At 38.1% G+C, this 22,096-nt stretch overlaps 1 protein-coding gene and 1 non-coding gene across 4 annotated transcripts in view; both read right to left on the minus strand.

Annotated features, from left to right (window-relative positions):
• Window positions 1–22,096, minus strand: part of Grid2 (glutamate ionotropic receptor delta type subunit 2) — a 1,433,911-nt gene that overhangs the window by 264,143 nt on the left and 1,147,672 nt on the right. For all 3 annotated transcript variants that reach the window (XM_038318962.1, XM_038318963.1, XM_038318961.1), the window contains one exon: window positions 17,256–17,394. In XM_038318962.1, coding sequence (XP_038174890.1) covers window positions 17,256–17,394 — 139 coding nt within the window. The remainder of the gene's footprint in view (window positions 1–17,255; window positions 17,395–22,096) is intronic.
• LOC119808505 lies at window positions 1,685–1,791 on the minus strand. The gene has a single exon (XR_005284445.1). It is a non-coding gene; the product is annotated as a U6 spliceosomal RNA (small nuclear RNA).

The raw sequence follows: 22,096 nt of genomic DNA on the forward strand, positions 1-22,096 counted from the left end.
GGTCCAAGCACTGAGGGAAGAAGTGGACTCAAGCTCCCATCTCTAACCAAGAATCTATTTGCCTGTGATAATCACATACAAAGGAAAAATGACTTTCCTCCAATGGAGTGAAGGGGTATACAACCTACACATAGGTATAAGATCCATCCCATGCCTATTGGCCAACACAAATTAATTCAATGGTATTCTTGTAGAATTTCTGTGTAATTTTGCTTTGTTCTTAGCAGTTTATTAAGTATTACTGTTATATTCCTTATAGATTATTGTTTCTGATTTTGTGTTTCTATAAGGTTTTTTTGTCTGTATGCATATGCCTCTTCTTTATTTGTTTTAAATTCTGATTTGTTTTTACTTGCTTGCTTGCTTCTAAGGAGAGAGAGAAAAAAGTCATGGAGTTGGATGGATGGAGATGTGGAGAATATGTTGCAGGAGGTAGGGGAGGGAAACTGTAATCAGGACATATTGTATGATAAATATCTATTTTCAGTCCAAAATGAGAGAGAGTGAGAGTGAGAGAGAGGGAGGGAAGGAAAGGGAGGGAGGGCAGGAGAGAGAGAGATGAGAGAGAGAGAGAGAGAGAGAGAGAGAGAGAGAGAGAGAGAGAGAGAGAAGCAAGAGAGACAAATTGTCCAGTAGGAAAAAAAAAACACAATTTGGCTTTGAAAAGATTTAGGCAAATCATTTTAATGGAAAAAAGACTGCCTACTTGAAGGTCAATTGACTGGCTTAAAATACCTGTTATGGGGTGACTCATGGAGAGTCTAACCAAAGGTATCTTTAATGGAAACATTGTTCCTCACACTGAAATGCTATCTTTATTCTTCTCCATGCTGTTGGGTCCTTCATGCCTAAAGACAGAAGAAACCTTAGAAGAAAAATCGAAAGTGTAAATTAGAATGATAGCAGGCAATGGTTGAGTATAGTAATGCTCTCTGTGTGTGTGTGTGTGTGTGTGTGTGTGTGTGTGTGTGTTTGTGGTTTTGTGCCTGTGTGTGTGGTGTGTATGTGTGTGTGTATGTATGTGGTGTGTGTGTGTGTGTGTGTGTGTGTGTGTGTGTGTGTGTGTGTGTGTAGACACAGAGAGAATTTACTGAGGAAAGCTTTCGGGACAGAGATGAGGATGTACAAGATTCCAGGTGAGGACTAAAGAGGAAGAAGATGGAGAAGGGGGACATGGGAACAGCTCCATGAGTAAGGTTAGCAGAGGTCCTAAGTGGCTAAGCCATCTAGCCTTCCTCTCCCTGTCCCTTTTCCATCCTTCTCTATATGTGTATCCTGAAGCACTCATCTTTTCCAGAATTCCTCCCTATGCATTACTACAAAGGACGTTAGACAAAAGGAGCCTCCACTCCTTGTGCTCTGAACACTTCTAGGTCGACTTTTTATTTTACTCCATAAGGCAGATTTTCATGTGGCCCAAGCTATCCAGTGGGGCCTGATCTTAAACTCCTGATTCTCCTGCTGCTTCCACCTCACCTCTGCTGGAATTACAGGCATGTACTACCAATGACAACTTGATATTTATTTATTTATTGCTCATGTTCCTTTTCTGAAAATAGATTATTTTCTCATACAATATACTCTGATTAAAGTTTTTCGTACCTCTATTGCCCCCAGCTCCTCCCCGCCTCTCTTCCCCTTTTAATCCATTCCTTTTTTGTATCTCATTAGAAAAACACAATTTAAAAATATGGAATGCTTCATGAATTTGCATGTCATCCTTGTGCAGGGTCCATGTTAATCTTCTCCTTATTGTTCCAATTTTGGTGTGTGTGCTGCCCAAGTTAGCAAGTGATATTTCGTTTTAAGAACTACTTAAATACGAGTCAGAGTTCCAAATGTTCTTGGTCCAGAAAAAGCATGTATCAATACACACAAGAAAATCCTTTCTTCTATTAGGTCTAATGTTTCCTGGACTATGGCCTCAGGAAGTAGTTGCCCTCCCCACCCCCCAAATACCACGGAAGCCATTGCTGACATATTTAGAGCTTTCCTTCCACTTTCCTCAGAAAAGTTGTTAGGCATCCCTTTTCTTCACATGGTTAGATAGGGAGGCACAGGTAAGTTGGAAGTCTGTGGGAGACAGACGCACTTGAGAAAGGTGGATATCTTAGACAAGACAGGAGAGCAGATTGCCTGCACATGGGCAGTTATACATTTCCCTCACAAATTGAAAGGCTTAGTCACACAAGTGGATAAGATGGGCTGTGATAGACAGACAGAGGGCAACAGAAATGTTCACTATTTGTTAAGAGTATTAAGCATAAAGCAAAAACAAAGAAACAAATAAATTCATCTTATATTCTGAAAAAAAAATTCTTGTCCTATGTATGTGACACACATCTAAAATCCAAACATTTGGGGAACCAAGGCGGGGTATCCTTGAGTCTAAGTCAACCTGATCTATAGAGGAAGAACCTGTTTAAAAACAAAAACTAAACAAAACAGAAAACACAAAAATGGACTGTGTGTGGTGGCACATGCCTTCAGTCTCAGTACTCAGAGAAGGGAGAGGCAGGGGTATCTCTGTGAGTTCAAGGCCAGTCCAGTCTACACAGTGAATTCCAAACCAGCCTGAATATTTTATCTTAAGATAGGTCCTGGGGTACTATCAAGTCAATAATCTCCTAGTTCTCCCATTTCCTATATAATATATCATGAGAAAATAAATGATATTTACCTCAACACATTAAGAATGACTGTAAAATTATTTCAAATTTGTATGGCCAGCTTTTTATTATGTCACTATTGACAGCTAACCAGCTGATTTATACTAAAATGATATCTTCAAATAATCCATCAGAGTACAAAAAAAGGACAATGAATTTTTGAACTTCTATATCCTTAAAAATCCATGTAGTACTTCTTTAATTACCATGCATTCCAAGGAGATGATTAACACTAACTTCTGTTAAGAAAAAATCCCTCAGGAATCACATGAGAGGACAATGAGGAGCTATCACTGGCTCTGCATGACTGGATTCGAGGTGCCAGAAATACTGACTTGATTTATAAAACTGAACTCCGGGCAAATCCGTCTCATCTGTACCCCAAACTGTCTCAGGGAAGCCTGCCATTCTTCTCTTAGCCACTTACCCACACGTGATTTTCCTTCAGGTAATAAATACTTTTTTCTTTCACCCTTTAAGCTTTTCTCTTGTTGAGTTAACAACTAAATTCCTTTAGTTCTTATCCCCCAAATCTATTGACCACCTTTCTGCATCTATTAGCTGCTCCATTGTTTTCTCTGTGATTAAAGAGGCCACAGTAATCTTTAAAGGGCTTGGAAAATTTTATGCTACTAGGTAACCTCTAAATTTCTTGATAAATAATAATGCCATATCTCAAATTTGTGGTTATTGGATGGTTCATTTTGAAACTGTCTTCATTCCCTAATTCTGAGATATCACACACACATACACACACACACACACACAAACACACTCTCACACACACACTCTCTCTCACACACACAGACACACACACACACACACACACACACACACACACACAAAGTAAACCATCACTTATTTGTCCTCATTAAACTTCATCTTACTTATAATCACCTTGCTTAATTTGTCAAGGTCCTCATAAATTCCTAAAGTGTGGTTAAAGTCAATAATCACCCCTACTCAATGAAGGGTAATCTGCATATTTAATAAGCTTACTCCCTATTCCATATTTCAAATCAACACTGAAATGTTAATTAGTATCCAGACCAATGCTGACTTGTGAAAAACTACTTTATTCAATATACCCTTCAAGGCTGACATTGAAGCACTGCTCATTACCTTGCTTATGGCCTATTAACAAACTATGGTGCAATAATACATACTAATCCTACATGAAGCAATGGCCCCAATTATATACAATATGAATTCAAATGAACAATCAATAGTAATTACTAATTTTTTCATAGATCTTTTAAGGAGTTCTAAACAATATCCTCAAAACCTTTACGAGCAGGGATGTCAGTGAGGATTGAGGAGAGATAGATGCTCTAAGAAATACCTGTGAGCTAAAGCAGTAGCCAATAACACGTGCCAATGAAGCATTCTGTCAGTAATATAGCAAGTCAAGCTGTTACTGAATCTAAGCAGGAGTAGAGCTGGTGGCTCTTCACAATAGAACAGGAGACTACACTGACAATTGGAAGTTTCCCAGTGCCAAAAGCTCTAGTCCTTCTGCACAGTGCAGAAGTGCCCGGGGGTTCCCCCAGAACACTCATCTATATTTTCAACAATGATTCAGAGAAATTATATTCAATCTAAGTGATATTTTGTTTTTAATCAACTTCAACTAAGGTTGATGCAGCAGATCCATCCAGCAATTGAGAGGCCTTATGGGAAGCATGAGATTCAAATGTCTAAACTGCAAATGCGCCTCCAAACTAAATTCAACAGCAAAGCTAAAGAACTGGCAGCATCTTCTCATGAATACCACAGACTTCTTGGAAAAGAGCCCAAGCCAGCTGCTGCTGACAGCTCTCCTCGCCTTCCCTGTCCCTTGCCCTTTCCTACGTACCTGGCTCTCCTCCCGCCTTATTCTTAGCATCAGTGCCTGAGAATGAGGACTCTTCTAGGAATGTTTGCATGTGTAGGAGAGCAGAACAAGGTGATTAAAACAAATTGAGTGTGTTTAGATGACAAGACACAAGGAGAAATTAAGAGCATCCAAACTAATGGGGTCTAAACAGCTCCTTGGTGTAGGAACAAACAAACACACAAAGGTCACTGGCAAGGTGGAGAAGCTGGGAAAGAAAGGTAGGACTTGAAATACAGCAGCAGAAAAAGAAGATAGAGGTGTGATTGGTGATGTTATTGACTATTTTCTTTCCCCCTTTCTTGATTTTCTTTCTTTTATTGGTACATATTTATTGTGCATAGTGTTATGTTTCAGGCATCATGGTCTTTGACCACCTTCATCCACATTATTCCCCTTTCTTCATCCTTTCCCTCCATCTTTCAGTTGCCTTCATTTAACCCCAGTCTGCCTTCTGCCTTCATGTAAGTATGTTATAAATATATATGTATATATGTTATATATGTTAGTAATGTTATGTATCTATATGAAATTAAGATTCCATAAATGAAGAAAAAGAGGTATTTGTCTTTGTGAATCTTGCATTACAGAAGATGACAATCCCAAGTTGCATACATTTTCCAGCACATGACATACCTCATTCTTTCTTACAATGGAATAAAACTCCATATTTTATAACACATACACACATATACACACCAACAACAACAACTAAAAAGCAACAGATTATGTTTAAGGAACCGTGTGATGTATTGACTTAGAATCCTTTTGTTACAGCTTTAGTATATTTTTACTTTTGTTTAAGGCAGGGTTTCTCTGTGTAGCATTGGCTGTCCTGTTCTTCAAATAGCTCTGTAGACCAGGCTGGCCCTACATTTACAGAATCCCACCTGCCTCTGCCTCCTGAATAACAACTGTGCACTACACCTGTCCAGCATATTTTTAGTTTTTGAGGAAATTCCATATTGCTGTCCATAGTGACTAAATTTCTTTATATCCACATAAGCAGTGACTCCATTTTCTCACACCCTCACCAGAATTTGATATTCAATTTTCATATGACAGTCCTTCTGAGTGGTGAGAAAGAATCTCAATGTTATTTTGATTTTCATTTTTAAGACCAATAATTTTAAATTTTTCATGTTTATTGGCTATTTCTATTTCTTTTGAGATTTGTTAGTCTATGAATGACCCTTAGAGCACTATCAGTCAAAGGGGTAATCTTTTCTCAAACTCTCTTCAAGAATCACATGGATGTAGTTGTATTCATGAGTTCTGTTCTGTTCTAGTCTACTCTATTTTAATGACTTAGGTGTCTGTTTCACCTCTGTGTCTTGAGGTGTTTGTCACTGTGGCTCCATGGTATAATTTAAAGTCAGTATTTATGCTTTACTATATTTTTAGCACTTGTGTTCTTCTTTTTCTTCAGTATGTTTGATCACAACATACATATTTTGTAGTACTGGCATAATGTCAATGACTTCTTTTATGTGTTGATCATAGCTTTATGCTTGATTGTAATAAACTGGCATGGCAGCCATTGTATTTCAGATGACTTTGTCATTGTTGCATTGATGCCTTTCTCAGTATTCATTCTCTGGGAGTTTATTTTCTGATCTTAATCACTTATTGGCCCAAACACCTTGTGTATCTACATGGTAATTTCTTTCCTTAGACTTTAGAAAATTTTCTCTAAGATTTTATTAGTATATTTACTGTACCTTTAGACTGATTTTCTCCTCATTCTTCAAAGCCCACAATTGGCAGATTGAGTCATTTAATGGTATCCCATAGATCATGTATAATCTGTTCATAATTTATTACTTCATCTTTGCCATTTTCTGCATGTTCCAAAATCTACCTCATAGTATACTTTCAATTGATCTAGTCAATTAGTAAGGATTTCCATGGAGATTTTTGCTGACTTATTGCGCTTTTTATTTCCAAGATTTCAATTTTAATTTTTCAGCATTTATGTTTTTATTAATTTCTTATTCCATAGCCTATATTGACATTTTTACATACTTCAGCTGTTATTTTCTTCAGGTACATCTGCAATTTATTCATGCCAAAGGATGCTCAATTATACTACAAGGACATTTATTAAACTATGTTCACAGCATTATTTGTAATAGCCAGAACCTAGAAACACTGTAGATGCCCCTCAACCAAAGAATTGATAAAGAAAATGTGATATATTTACACAATGGAGTACTACACAGTAGAAAAACAAAACAAAACAAACAAACAAAAAAAAACCCCGCGACATATTGAAATTAACTTGGAAATGGATGGAACTAGAAAAAATCATCCTAAGTGAGGTAACCCAGCCCCAGAAAGATGAACATGGTATGTACTCACTCATAAGTGGATACTAGCTGTAACACACACACACAAAAATAGCATGCTTATAGTCCATGACCCTAGAGAAGCTAAGTAACAAGGTGACTACTAAAAGAAACATATAAATTCCTCTGGAGAGGGAAATAGACAAGATCTCCTGAAAAAAATTGGAAGCATGGGGGTAGGGGGAGAAGGGATGGTGGGAGTGGGGGAGGAGAGAACAAGAGGAAGAGGGAGGAGAACTTGAGGGAATAAGATACTTGAGATGGGGGAAGGATCGAGACAGAGAGAAAGGAAAGATATTTTGATTGAAAGAGCCATTAAGGGGATAGCAATAAACCTAGCACTAGACAAATTCCTAGGAATCCACAAGGATCACCCTAGTTTAGACCCTAAGCAATAGTGGAGAGGATGTCCTAACTGACCTTGCCCTGATGACTATCTTAAATATCATCATAAAAACTTCATCCAGCAACTGATGGAGACAGAGGCAGAGACTCACAGCAGAGCACTAGACTGAGCTCCCAAAGTCCAGATGAAGAGTGGGAGGAATGAGAACATGAGCAAAGAGTTCAAGACCATGAAGGGGTCACCCACTGAAACAACTTACATGAGCTGATGGGAGCTCACAAACTCTGGTGGGACAGGGGAGGAACCAGCATGAGACCAAACTAGACCCTCTGAATGTGGGTTACAGTTCTATGGCTGGGCCAGACTTTAGGGCCACTGGCAGTGGCACCAGGATTTGTCTCTGCTGTGTGTCCTGGCTCTTTGGAACCCATTCTCTTTGGATGGATACCTTGATCAACCTGGATATATTGGAGAGAGTCTTGGTCCTTCCATGAAGCAATGTGCCTTGCCTTCTCTGGAATTAGGGAGTGGATGAGGGCTGGGGTGGGGCAGGAGGGATGGGAAGGTAGAGAAAATGGGAGGAGAATAGGGAGTGAAAACTAGGATTGGTATGCAAAATAAAAAGTTTGTTTTCTTTTAAAAAAATAAAATAAAAAAGAACATGGAAATTTGAAACAGATTAAACTAGAAAAAAATCATCCTGAGTGAGATATCCCCAACACATAAGTGCAAACATGATATGTACACACTTGTAAGTGGATATTAGCTGAAAAGTAAAGGATTACCAGACTGCAATTCATAGACCCATAGAGACTAGTTAACAAGGAAGGCCCAATGAGGGACACATGGATCTCCCTGATAAGGGGAAGTAGAAGAGATTTTGTAGGTGGTCTGGAAGCAAGAGGGGGTGGAAACATGGGGAATAAGGTTGGGGGTGGATGGAGGGGGATAGTAGAGAAGATGGCTGGAAAAGGAGGTTAGCATTTTGGTGTCAGGTAGAAAGTCAGTGCAAGGGAAATTCGTAGGAATCTACAATGATGGCCCTAGCTAAGACTCCTAATAGAGGATTCGTAGCCTGAGATGGCCATATCTTGTGACTAGGCAAAACCCAGTGAATGGATTGGGACACCAAGCAGCCACACAAACTGTGATTACAGTCTATCCTGCCTATGGGATATGCTGGGGTAAGGGTGGAGCAGAGGCTGTGGGAGTGGCTAACCCATGACTGATCCAGTCTGAGGCCTATGCCAGTAGAGTGAACTCACCCCTGGCACTGCTTGGAGTGCCAGGATCCAGAGGCTAGATGGCCAAGAGCTCTAGGATAGAACCAAATACAATTGGAGAAAAAAATAATGTCGATGTAATGATGCCTGATGCTATTCTGCTATACCCATAGACTGGTGCCTACCCCAATTTTCATCAGAGTGCTTCCATCCAGTAACTGATAGAAACAGATGCAGAGAACCACAGCCAAGCATTAGGTCAAGCTCGGGGAATCCTGCTGAAAAGAGGGAGGAAGGATTATATGAACTAGAGAGGTCTAGGGCATCACAGGAAAATGCACAGAAGAAGCTAATCTGGGCCCATGGGAGCTCACAGAGTCAAAAGCAGCAACCAGGGAGCCTGCATGGGACAGATCTAGGCCCCTCTACTTATATGTGACAGCTCTGTAGCATGAGCTACTCATAGGATTCCTAACACTGGGAGTAGGGGCTGTGCATAATGCTTTGGCTGGCTTTGGGGAACCTTTTCTTCATACTGAATTGTTTTTCCCAGCCTTAAAACAAGGGCAGGAGCTTAGTCCTACCACATATTGCAAAACCATTCTTTGTTGATATCCATGGGAGGCCTACCCTTTCTGACCTGAAATAGAGTAGGTGTGGATGGGGCTGGCGCTGGGGGAGGCTGAATGGGGAGGGAGAGGAGCAAGTGCAAACTCTGGGAAGGATTCAAAATAGATAAATTTAATTTTTTAAAACTTTAGCTTTATTTTATTTGTGTTTTGCCTATATGTGACTTTGTGATGGTGCTGGATCATGGGGTTACAGAGAGTTACAAGCTGCCATGTGGTTGCTGTGAATTGAACCTGGTTCCCTGGAAGAGCAGTCAGTGTTCTTAATCGCTGAACCCTCTCTCCAGCCCCCAAATTAATTAATTTAATAAAATATATTTCAAACAAATACTGGTAGATGTCTGAAAAATTAGTGTTCAACTTTAATAAATTTCAGAAGTAAAGGAACACGGTTAAGATGACGTGTACTAAGTAAAGGCAGGAGTGGAGAGTAAATAAGTAGACATATGCTGATAATTAGTTTTAGAGAAACAGACTAAAAACAGAAGAGGAAAATTAAGTAGACTGGGAAAACAATAAGGAAAAAGGGAATCTATTAAACTATTTCAGTTAAAAGTAGAATGGAAAGAAAAAAATAAATCAGACAGATGTTTTGAAAACCTCCTAGAACTTGTGGCTCAGGTAGGGAGATTCCCCAACTTCAACTTGTCTTCTCTTGTCTTCTATAGAAAGCCAATAAGCTGGAAGAGGACAAGGTGGGATCAGATTATTTAAACTGAAACTAGATAGTAACTAGGAGAAGTAGAAAAGCGAAGGGAAGAGACTTGTGCAGGTTTTGTAAATTGTCCCTAGTATGGGATCAGGAACAGGTCCTATTTCAGTATGGCCACTTCAGTGGTTCAGAGTTGATTTCCACAGAGCCATGTCTCAGAGTATATAGACCTGTATCAGTTACTCTAGGTTGTGACTTTTTTCTTCTAGTGACAACCTAGGACCTGGTATAATACCCATTTTATGGTAGGCTAGAGCTCCAGTTCTGTGTTATAGTCCCACTCTTCTTGCTAATCTCTATCATTGCTAGTCCACTAAATGCTTAGAAAAATGTTGTACTCAAATGTCAACTGCTTACAAAGTGGTGCTCTGAGATACTCCTGAGCGCAGAAGTTTAAACGTTTGTGTAAACTTGTAAGATAAGGATATTTCATCAGAATTTTCATAGGAAAGGAAGCTAGCAAGAAATTTAGAAAGGATAAGAATTTATATACTTGAGTATTTAAGAATTTTCTAGTATGGAGAAACAGAGATGGGAGAGGGATAAAAAGAAAGGAAGAGGAAAGGGGTGAGAGAGATATTTGATCATATTAGGGACTGCAAGGGTTCCTTGGGTCTCCTGGGAGTGATAAATAAAGTGGGAGACAGTCTTTAATTAAGTACTCAATGAAAGGAGCATTTGAAAGACCAATATATACTTCCTAGGGTTTGACTTCTTTTTTTAGAAGATAAAATTCTGTCTACGACATCTAGATAGCTCTATGCTTGTAAGATAGCCATCACTGTAGTAGTTAAGTGCCGAGACAGCTAAGGCATCTCAACTCCGAACAATAAGGATTTGGGAGATGAATGCCTTCCTGTGTCTGCAGTGCCTACGAGGTCTGGGTCCAAGCCGCACAATTCTGCACTGAGCTGAAACATTGAAGCAGAATGAATCAAGCCCAGCTTCTTTCAACCATCCTGACCGTGGCTGTTCCTAATAAAGTGTGCAATTCCCTGCTGAGAGCTCTGAGACAGGCTGCTACGGAACAATTGAAGAAAGAGTAGGGGAGACACTCGGCAAAGCAAGACGGTGTAACGTGAGGTTTTCTCTCGTCTGTGAAATAACAACATAAAGAAATGACTCTAATATTTCTTTTGTGTTTCATGTGGCTGATAGTCACAGAGCAGACTTCCACAGTTTCAAGCCAGATTTAAGGAACCTTTTCCTGGATGTTTATTGACTAAATATTATTTGTAACCACAATGTACTAGGTATTTAATGAGGTACTACATAAGGTCCTAGGCTGATACAAAAGTGATTAGAAATGGCCCTTGAGGAAATGCATTTTAATTAAAAATATAAAACAGTAGAACAGCGTGCCAGTACAAGGCCAGCTAGAGTTCATAGTATGAGATGGTAGATACATGTAAGTGGTTTAAAACAGAAAGACACTAAATCTAATTGTAAACATGGTGGCATCCACATAGAAGGAGCTTTATTTGAGTTATTGATTATAACAGGGATAAATAAAGATGAGTTATGAGAATATGCTTGTTTAACAACAGCCTGACTCAGGGTTATTGCCAGCCACTTCAGCAGCTTCCTTTGAATGCCGGTTAATCAGGCACTAAATTAAGACCATCAAATGAGTCATTGCTTTAATTCATATTTATGCTTAAATTACAGTGAGACTTGACTGACACAGCAGATTTTTTTTAACCCATTGAGAGGATTATAAGGTCAAGTGACAAGGCCCAGAGACATTACCTAGTGTAGGTGGGCTACACTACCAGTGATGTCAAATATGACAGAAACAATAACGCATCAGCAAAGGAACCAATGGTTTCCTTGGGTGTGGATAACAGGAAGGAGGATGTGACTGAGCAGATAAAAGAAAAGGATGAGCAAAATCTTTGTGTGGATGGATTAGTGGTGAATTTTATTTTATTGGTAGCTAGACAATTCTATACAATGATAAATGGCATCTAGACCATTAGAAAGTAAAGTTTTCCCTTTCTTAATTCATACCAACGAGCCATAAAAAATCCCATTGTTGATATGATAAAATCTCTTGTTGGGATATGGGTTGTTTTGTATGTTTTAGAAAGAACTATTATCTCAAATAATTTGATTGAAGGGAATCAATAACTCAGTATTTTGTTTGCTAAACATCAAGAATTGTGAAAGTCTATGTCCTAGATGCAAAATTATGAGATCTCTGAGTAGATGCTAAGGTTATCTACAACTTCATGGAATAAAAATAATCATGTTTGGTCACAAAGATTAATCATACTGTACAGTTACTATTGAATACAGTTGAACAACTATAATTTCCTGTAGCTCTGTTTATTTTGATGTTAAGTAATAAATGACTCTTGGAAAAATAATAAAGTAAAGGCAAATATGATGGTTCTGTATTGCTGTCTTGTGTATCTATGTGTGTGTACTGGGAACGGAACCCCAAACCCTGGAAGCACTAAGAAAGTAATCCACTACTGAGCTACAGTCTCAGCCCTTATTCAGTGTTGACACTAACAATAATTTCAAAACTCTTCAAGCACCATTCCATTTTTAGCCTGGGGACCAGTAGAAAATCAAGAATTTTATTTTTAAAATGTTTCATGCATGTTAGTGCTTTGCCTGTGTATGTGTATGTATACCACATGTCTGCATCGCACACATGGAGATCAGAGAAGATCCTCTGAACTGGAAGTGTGGATGGTTGTGAACTAACATGTGGTGCTTGGAACTGAATCTGGTTCCTCTGGCAGAGCAACAAGTGATCTTAACTACTAACCCATATCTTTAGCCCCATATTCCTTTTTTTTTTAAAGTAAAAAAGCCAAGCAAATCACAACCACAAAACAAACAAACAAAACAAACAAACAGCAACAACAACAAAACACAAATCATTGACATTTTCCTCCTTTGACTCTGAAGTGGTCATCTCATTTTTTACCACATCCTGTCACTGAAGGCACAGGAGACTTAAACTTATGAGTTATCTCTTACAAGGAAAACTCATTTCCCACACTTTAGATCACAGCTAATATCAATTCAAATCCATGTTTTTCTCTCTCAGAGGGGGTTGCTCCATTTCCCTCTTCCCACCTCAGCCTAGAAAGAACCTCTGCTTTGAGGGAATGAAGGTGTGCATAGTCTAGGTCTGCCAATGGCATGGTGAACTGTGCAGAGTGAGACGTGTCAACATTCACCATTTAATTTCGGGAGGAGGTAATTTTATGAACACCAGTGCTTAAGACAGCACTGCATGAGACTGTGGAGAGTTGGTTCTCTATGAGTAAAGGTGTTACTCTGCATCCAAGTAGTAGTATAGGCATTTGTATAAGACATGAACTTTGAAATTATCTATAAGTTTTGGGAGAAAATCACACTGTTGTAACTTATTTGGCTTCTATTCTTTCCCAAGTTACTCTAATGATAGTATTAGGAGGCAGTAATTTATTACACCCTCTAACAACTTTTCATAATGCTTGTTGGCACTAGAAGGGAATAATTTTTTTGTGTTGTATTTTTTCTCATTTTTTTATTAAAAATTTCCATCTCCTCCCCTCCTCCTTCTCCTTCTCTCCCCTCCCTTCCACCCATACCCCCACTCCCTCCCTCTCCAAGCCAAAGAGCCATCAGGGTTCCCTAGAAGGGAATAATTTTGAAGGAAATGAATGTTCAGTTACTTTGGAATGTAGAGCCACACTTGTGGGAAGCATCCGGTGAAATTACATTTTTTTTTCCTACTAAATTTTTACTTTTGAAGGAATCTGGGGGAATGCAGAGTATAGAACCTTGGAATATAGTGGTGTCTGCTTCCACTGTTATAGTAGTCTAGAAAGCAACTGGTGCTGGGAATTTAGTAATAACTAAGTAGCTAAGATGCACACATAGACCACCTCCCACGCCTTTAGCAAAACATCCGGTCAAGCAAATCAGGGAACCAGCATTAGATAAAGAACTAAATGTAGGGTCAAGACTGTGGATTAGTTTCAGGTTGACATGCGTTAGACCATCAGCTTCAGTGCTTACTATGTGGTCTTGAGCATTTTGCTTCTAAAATTTAGTTTCTTCATTTACAGAATGGAAATAATGTTAGTACTTACATTGCGACATGTACTTTGAGGAATAAATGCGATAATAACTGCAAAATACTTAATGTCTGTGATGGAGGAGAGTTATCTGTCTATGTTTCTTTCATTGGTTAATTAATAAAGAAAACTGCCTTGGCCCTTTAAGAGACAGAAAATTAGGTAGGTGGAGTAGACAGAACAGAATTGTGGGAACAAGGAAGTAGAGTTGGGGAGACGCTTCAGGCAGTGGCCATAGTGAGTCTCCATGCTGCTCCTCTCCGAGATGGACGCAGGTTAAGATCTCTCCTGGTAAGGCACACCTCGTGGTGCTACCCAGATTACTAAATATGGGTTAAAGGAAGATGTGAGAATTAGCCAATAAGAGGCTGAAACTATGGGCCAGGCAGTGTTTTAAAAGAATACAGTTTCCGTGTAATTATTTCGGGTGTAAAGCTAGCCGGCGGCCGGGTGGCGGGACACAGCCCCGCCGTTTCACACTACATGTCTGTATCATAGTAAATCCACAATAAGTGTCAGACAATTTTTTTACTACAATGATTATTGCATGTCATATAAGATGTTATTTGATTATTGAAAATATTTCAAAACTAAAAGTAAATAATACATTAAGCATATTTACATGTGCCATTTTAGTAAGGCATTATTAATTAGAAGTCTATTTTTAAAAGTGTGTACCCATGAAATACCACTAACATGACTGCCTAAACATGCCTTAAGAAGAATGACTCAATGGACACGCTAACATGGACGAGTGCAGTGGAGGGCTCCCAAGGCCTCATAATGTTGAGAAAGGGAGAAATAGTCTCTCTAGGAATGAGCACACCAGTTGGTTATCCAATGGCAAATAGTAAGCTCCCAAACCACACAAACAAGTAACATTATACAAACTGAGTAGGGCATCTTTACATATTTATGAACACACACACATGGAAGCAAGCAAGGGAGTTCTTGGAAGGATTTAGAGGAAAGAAAGGGAAGTGAGAAATGATGTATTGTACTCTCAAAAAATAAAAACATCATTGTTAAAAAGTATTTTAAACAATTTACTCTGGAAAGCCATTTTTCTTGCTATCTGCTACCACATTGATCAGTCTACAAGTTATTAAGCTAAGTGAAACTAGGCAAGCGCAGAAACACAATTACTGTAGTAGAAAGCTATATCCACAGAAGAAAAGATGGGAACAATGGTGAAAGGCCTGTGGGGTGGTAGAAAGAAGGAAACAACTGTCCAAGGTGCAAAGCCAGTAACCAATTGAACACACTTGGGAATACTTAATCAACATTATGGGCAGTATTAGATGTGTTAGCTAATTTGACTGCATGAATTAATATCTGATGCGTAGGCATATCAAACTGTCTCATTTTGTGTTTTAAATATGTTCAATCTTTATCTGCCCTCATATGCCAAAATATGCCCTCATATGCCAAAATGTCTTTCTCAGAGGAGCATAGGGCAATCATAGGTAAAATTAACTCATGTTGACATGTATGTTAACAAAATTGGTTAAACTCAAAAGTCATTGCTACTGCTCCAGGCCAGTTGAGGGTTGTTTTTCAAGACAGGGTTTCTCTGGAGCTTAAAGATTTATTCTTAAGGCTGACACTGTTTTTTTCTCTAAACACAGATGGCACATGGTGGTTTGGGCGCAGGAAATGATAACTCATGCAATGCCCTCACACACAGGCTCAGGTGCCAGGCACCCTGAAGGTCTGCACACTACCCAGACACTCGCTGCATGAAGGTGAAAGTTGCTTAACATCTAATGTTCAGTTTTTCTATTTGTAAAGTGTGTCATGGAGTTTACAAGATGGTGATGAGCATTAGATGAGCCAATCAGCATATAATAGCACAAATCCTGGCATCTGATAACTAATCAGTAAATGATGGTTATTATTTTTATGATGTTACTAATTTCATCAATTTTCTTCCTGGGGTATCGCAATCATTTTCATTATTACTCAATCTCCCACATTTTCCTCAGCATCGTTCATAATTTGTTTTACCCATAGAGCTGGCTATAAGAGGAATAAATTGGGAGAGTAAGAAAGGTCTATACTAAAGTAAAAATTATAAAACACTTTGAGGAGCATGATTTGATGGGTGAATCTAGAAGTATCATTTTCATAAATGGATAAGGAATTGACTGCTTGTGAGTATTACTAGTTGACTTTTGTGGGTTTCAATTTCAGATTGTAAATTGAAGAAAAACAATGAACTTCTATAAATAATTAACTCTTGATTTGGCATTATATTGTAATGGCTTCCTGGTCACTAATGAAGCTCATTTACATACATTTAAGAGGAAAAAAGCTTTGTGATTTTTCTTTAAGGGGAGTTGACTCTGGGAAATTCTTCTATATTGCCAGGAGTTCTCATTTTCAATGGGTAAGTTTGGGGGCATGAGTGTTGACCTTTAAAATCATTTTGTTTGTGGCTAAATAAACAATTTCAGGGGAATGTTTCTTAACATAGTACATAGGTATTGTGTCCATTCAGGGCAGACACTGTTTGATGCTGCAGTTCTTGTAGTGTGAAACCATGAAGGCAGAAAATGACTCAGAGTCGGGCTCATGGGAAAGTCCGTTATGACCTGAAGCAAAGACCTCTGTATGTGAAGAAATGAGTGTATCATGATGAACAACGGTTTTGCATTATTGTTATTGATGTTGGAGAAAGAGCAGAGATGATGACCACATGGGTATTAATGCAAACAGGTAGAATGTGGTCACTAGCATGCTAATATCTGTCTTTTAGCTGCTCTTTTCTCTTCCCCTCTCTTCTCACAGTCTCCCCTTCTCTCTTCACACCCTCACTGATATGTTCATTTAGCCCTTTATTCTGCTCACACAAAATGGGCCAGACTCATTAGAAATACATTTTATTTCATAAGATTTTTTATACATCGTCTATCTTAATTTTTCTCTGATGTAATTATTGTTTTTTAAATATTTTTTATTTTGTGTGTATTCCTGGGTGTATGTACGAGAGTGTATGAGAGTATGTATACCCTGCATGTGCAAAGATGGCAGAGACTAGTAGATGGTATTGGATCTCTTAAAACTGGAATCACAGATGATTTTGAGCCATTTCTCCTGCCGTGACTTAGCTATTCTCTGTGAAGGTTAAAGCTTTGATGATACATTATCCTTCTAGGAAAATATGGAAAGCAATATTTAAGTTATAATCAAAATTTTATAAAATAAATTATTTAGGATTCATATTCTGAGATCACAGAACTAAGCCTTTCCTCAGAAGGAGAGTGACAATTTCTTATCAGATGGTACACCACATTTATGCTCAGAGGGCTTTCCCTATGATACTCTCAGCATTCGTCACGTTTGATGGCTGCTGAAATCTTTGCCTACTTACTGGATGGAGCTCTCAATGCGGGTGATGGTGAGGAAAGCAGCAAGGTTTGCTGTGTATGATGAGATGACAATCAGAGCAAATAACCACCATGCCCCCATCATCATTCGAGTTGCCAGGGTTGTGTATGGGACTTCCCCACCTGTGGAAAGAGGAGAGATGAGAACATCAATAAGCTTGTATTGAGAAACTGGGGTCATACACACTCAGTGCCAACACTGGCAAAAGGCTTCCTGTCCCTATCATAACTGGCCACCCACAGTATTCCTCAGAGTCACTCTTCTCATCTTCTACACATTGAAGATGAGAATTTCATCTTCACAGTCACATTTCATCTTCGGGTGAAACCTTCAGAATGCTTGTATTCCATCAATACCTTAGCAAGAATATCAGCAACATTTGGTGAAATAACACTATTTTCTCTGGTCATGAAATGACCATTAGCTTGCAAAGAATGGATTGCTGTGGCAGCCATGGCCAGTGGCTGTGACAGTTTTCATGGCTAGTTTTATGTCAACTTGGAATTATGAGAGGAAGAAGCCTCAATTGAGAAAATGCTTCCATGAGAACTGGCTATAGACAAGCCTGTACAATTTAGTGATTGATGGAGAAAGGCTCAACCACCGCCAGGTTGGTGGTCCCGTATCTTATAAGAAAGCAGGCTGAGAAAGCCATGGATAAAAAGTCAGTGAACTACAAACCCCTATTGCCTCTATAACATCTCTTACTTCTATGTTCCTGCCCTTCTTAAGTTTTTGCTCTGGATTCCTTCAGTGATAAACTACAGTATTGAAAAGTAAGTCAAATAAACCCTTTTCTCCCCATCTTGCCTTTTGGTTATGTTGTTTCCATTACAACAATAAAAACCTAATTAAAGCCAGGTTGTGGTGTCACACACCTTTAATCCCAGCACTCGGGAGGCAGAGGCAGGCGGATCTCTATGAGTTCGAGACCAGCCTGGTCTACAAGAGCTAGTTCTAGGACGGGCCCCAAAACTACAGAGAAACCCTGTCTCGAAAAGCAAACAAACAAACAAACAAACAAAAAAGCCCAATTAAGCCAACACTGAAGTTAAAATAATACAATGAAAAGGTAGCCTATTTCAAAGAAAACAGGATTATTACTATGTCCTAGATAGAAGTGGGGGAATCACCAGGCCCCCTGATTCTACCCACTAATACTGCCGCACCAGATTTTTGAGATGTATTAGAGAATATAGAAATATTGACTAAGGGAGGAGGAGGTTTTGGGCGTTGCCACTCACTTTAAGGTGGGAATTTTGAGTCACACATACTATCTACAAATAATTCCTAACACAGGTTCCTAAAAGTAGATTCAACAAATTCTTTGGTTCACTAACACTTGGATGAAATTCTTTCTTTGCTCTCTTGGTACCCTGTCTGGGGCTAATAACTATTTCTTTACATCTACTCAGGAAATAGAACATTCTACTTGGATAGTATTCAAATTTATATTCTGGTCCTTCTTTTTGTAGAACTAATGACAAAAGCCCATATACACCAAAAATCTAAAGGGGATCTTAAATTTAACACATTTGTTTTAATGTCTCAATTAACAACCACCTACCTACTTTACATTATGCCAGAAACTGGAGTGTTCTATTATGTCATTCCTTAGAACACAACCTTAAAAATCTCATCTTTCAAAATGCAACAAATGCTTCCAGATTTTCCTTCAAATTATATTCCCAAACTATTTTATCTCACCACTTCCTAGAATGATATACAAGTCTAAGCCAGCAGCTTTTGATTGTGCCACTGAACAGCATTACGCAACCTGTCTCTATTCTCGGAGAACCACTCTCATTGCTCCACCACAGAACTCTAGGCAGTGCAAGTGAGGTCATGATGTGCCCTGATCAAACCTCCCGGCAGCTTCTTATCACTATGAAGAGAAGAAACCATAATCTTTGACAAAACCTATCAGATGCTACATGGAAGAATCTTAATTCACTTACCTGACCTTATTTTGAATCACTCTCTAAATGGATTATTGCTGAAATTTTAACATATTTAATACCTATTTCTGATCCAAAAATTTGATTTTAAAATATTTATGTCTAGAATTCTCTTCTTTACAATTTCCAAGTGTTTTTCTAATTAATAATTTTTAAAGATTCTATTTTTTAAAAGCCTCTTGAGAAATATTTTTTATTGCTAGGTGGTAATGGCCCATGCCTTATGTCCCATCATTAGAAAGGTAGAGGCAAGCAGATTTCTGTGAGTTCTAAGCCAGCCTGGTGTTCAGAGTTAGTTACAGAATAGTCAGTGCTACTATATAAAGAAACCTTGTCCTCAAAAGACCAAACCAAACCAAACAAAAACTCCAAGAAATATCTTTTATCACTGTTCTGTAAAATTTTCTATAAATTCTTTAGTAATTCTAAATTCTTTAGAATTTTCAGTTTTATTCTATCAAGTCCTCTAATACTTTACCCTTTAAAAATAATAATTTAACATATTTTTACTGCAGCAACATATAAGCAATTTATTTTTTGTTTTAAAATATATATTATTTTTTTTTGAAATTTAAGTATAGTTACATAAATTTTCCCTTCTCATTTCTCCCTCTAATCCTATTTGAACTTCATTGCTCTCCCTCAAATTCATGACCTCTAGTTATTAAATTTTGTATATGTATATATTATTTATAATCATAAATATATAAATAAATCATTCCCAGTTTGTATGATGTTACTTGTCTGTATATGATTTCAGGGTTGACTGCCTATGTTTTATATAGCTTCTTTCTCTTCCTTTATGTCTTTGGTGTAAAAATAGTCTGGGTCCCATATTATGTGATTAAATACATGGTAAATAAATTAATGCTATGTTTTTGACTGAACTTTGCCTTTATAAAAATTCATGTATCAAAACACGTTTTCAGTGTGACAACATTAAATGTGTGATATTTAAGGACTTAAAGTTAAACAAGGTCATAAAAGGTCATGCTAATATGGCTGCTGTTGTGTTAAGATGACAAAACTTTGAGAGCGTGTTTGTCCAAATGCCACAGAAGGAAGCTACAGTAGAGAGGTCTCTGAAGAAATAAAATCCATTCACACATTGATCTTGAGCTTCTACCCTTTGATGTGGGTGTTCCTGTGTATGCTGTGAATATATTTTATTACCATTGCTTAATAAAAAGGTAGTATGCCAATAGTCAGGCATAGTAGAGTTAGGTGGGAATCCAAGCAAAGATATAGGGAAAAAGAAGGTGGAGTCAAAGGAGAAGCCAGCAGCCACTGAAGAAGCAAGATGTGAGGTAATGCAATGGTAATGTGGCAATAGATAGACAAATAGAAATGTGATAATTTAAGTTGTGAGAGATAGTTAAGAATGAACGAATAGGCCAAACATTTTGTAATTAATATTAAGCCTCAAAGTGGTTAATTGGGGACTGATCGGTGGCAGAGAAACCTCCATTTGCATATGGTGCCCAATATAGGGCATGGATCCCCACAAGACCAAGAAAAGCTTTAAAAAGTTCCAGAGGACAGGCTCAAAAAAAACCAAACAAACAAAAAACAACAAAAAAACTGTTCTAAGCACAAAGAAACAGAGTCACACTGGGCTTCCTACTCTTTCATGCTGGCCTTGGCACAGAGATGTATCTCTGAATCACTGCCTGAGAAACGGAGTCAACCACCAGCCACCATGGGAGGTTCTGCAGTGTCTAACATGGACTGTGGTAAAGAGGCTCCCAGTTGCTCCCTGCAGGATTGAGATCACAGTCACTGGCCTAGGAGTACACTGCAAGCTACTTAGTGATTCCCAGAATACAAGCTGATTCCCAGAGTTGGGGTGGTAACATGGCTCTTAGAGCTGCAGCAAACATACCTCTACCATGTTGGGAAGTCGAACAGGGTGCAAACAACAGCAAAAGTAGCTGCTCTGGTCCTAGCCATGCCTGCTTAACAGTTTAAAGCAGTGATCAAAAGAGAATTACAGATACATAATAAAGACATATTCAGAAAAAAATAAACCTCTACATGTGTCACAGTGTGTTTAAAAATATATGTACGTTTAAGGAAAAAGAAAACAAGTATAGGCAATTATAGAAAGAGTTTTACAAAATAAAATAAAGTCTTTAAATAGACAGTAAAAGTAATATAAAAGAAATAAGCTATGTAAAGATGAAAATACATAGAGAATCTGGATTATATATACTATTGTACTTTCTTTGAAAATTTTAACTGTTAATGAGCTAACTGCAGAGAGACATTTGATTGTGGGGGCTGTTAAGCTAAACTAACATAAAAGTATCTTAACTTCAAAATTTGGATATAAGGATATGTTGCTTTGTTAAAAAGGTTCTGCTTTTGTTTCCACAGAAGATGAGATGCTGTGGATTCCTCCTAGGCTGATACAGTTTGGTCAAGTAAGAGCTCTTGAAAGGTTTCCATGGGAGTGTCCAGGTGATCCAACATTCAGAACAGCTTCAAGGCAACTGGCTGAGACTATGCAGCTTCACAGACTACTACAGCCACGATTTAACCATAATTATACATTTTCACAAGATCCTGGTAAGATTACCAACATTCCCAATCAGCAGGAAGGAGTATAGAAAACTTTGCCCAAATTCCCAAAATAGTGTTTATCAATGTTTGTTTTCATTTAAAGGTCATTGGTTATAAATAATTAATGGCCATAGTCAATCTCTTAAAAAAGAGAGGGAAGGATATGATATAGAAATGACTACTTTACAGTGGTTTGGTTTATTGATACAAATTTAAGGTATATATATATATATATATATATATATATATATATATATATATATATGCCATTCTAGTTTAAGGTGTTATGTTTATTCAGCTCATT

This window comes from Arvicola amphibius, chromosome 2 (genome assembly GCF_903992535.2).
Source record: "Arvicola amphibius chromosome 2, mArvAmp1.2, whole genome shotgun sequence".
Lineage (NCBI taxonomy): Eukaryota > Metazoa > Chordata > Mammalia > Rodentia > Cricetidae > Arvicola > Arvicola amphibius.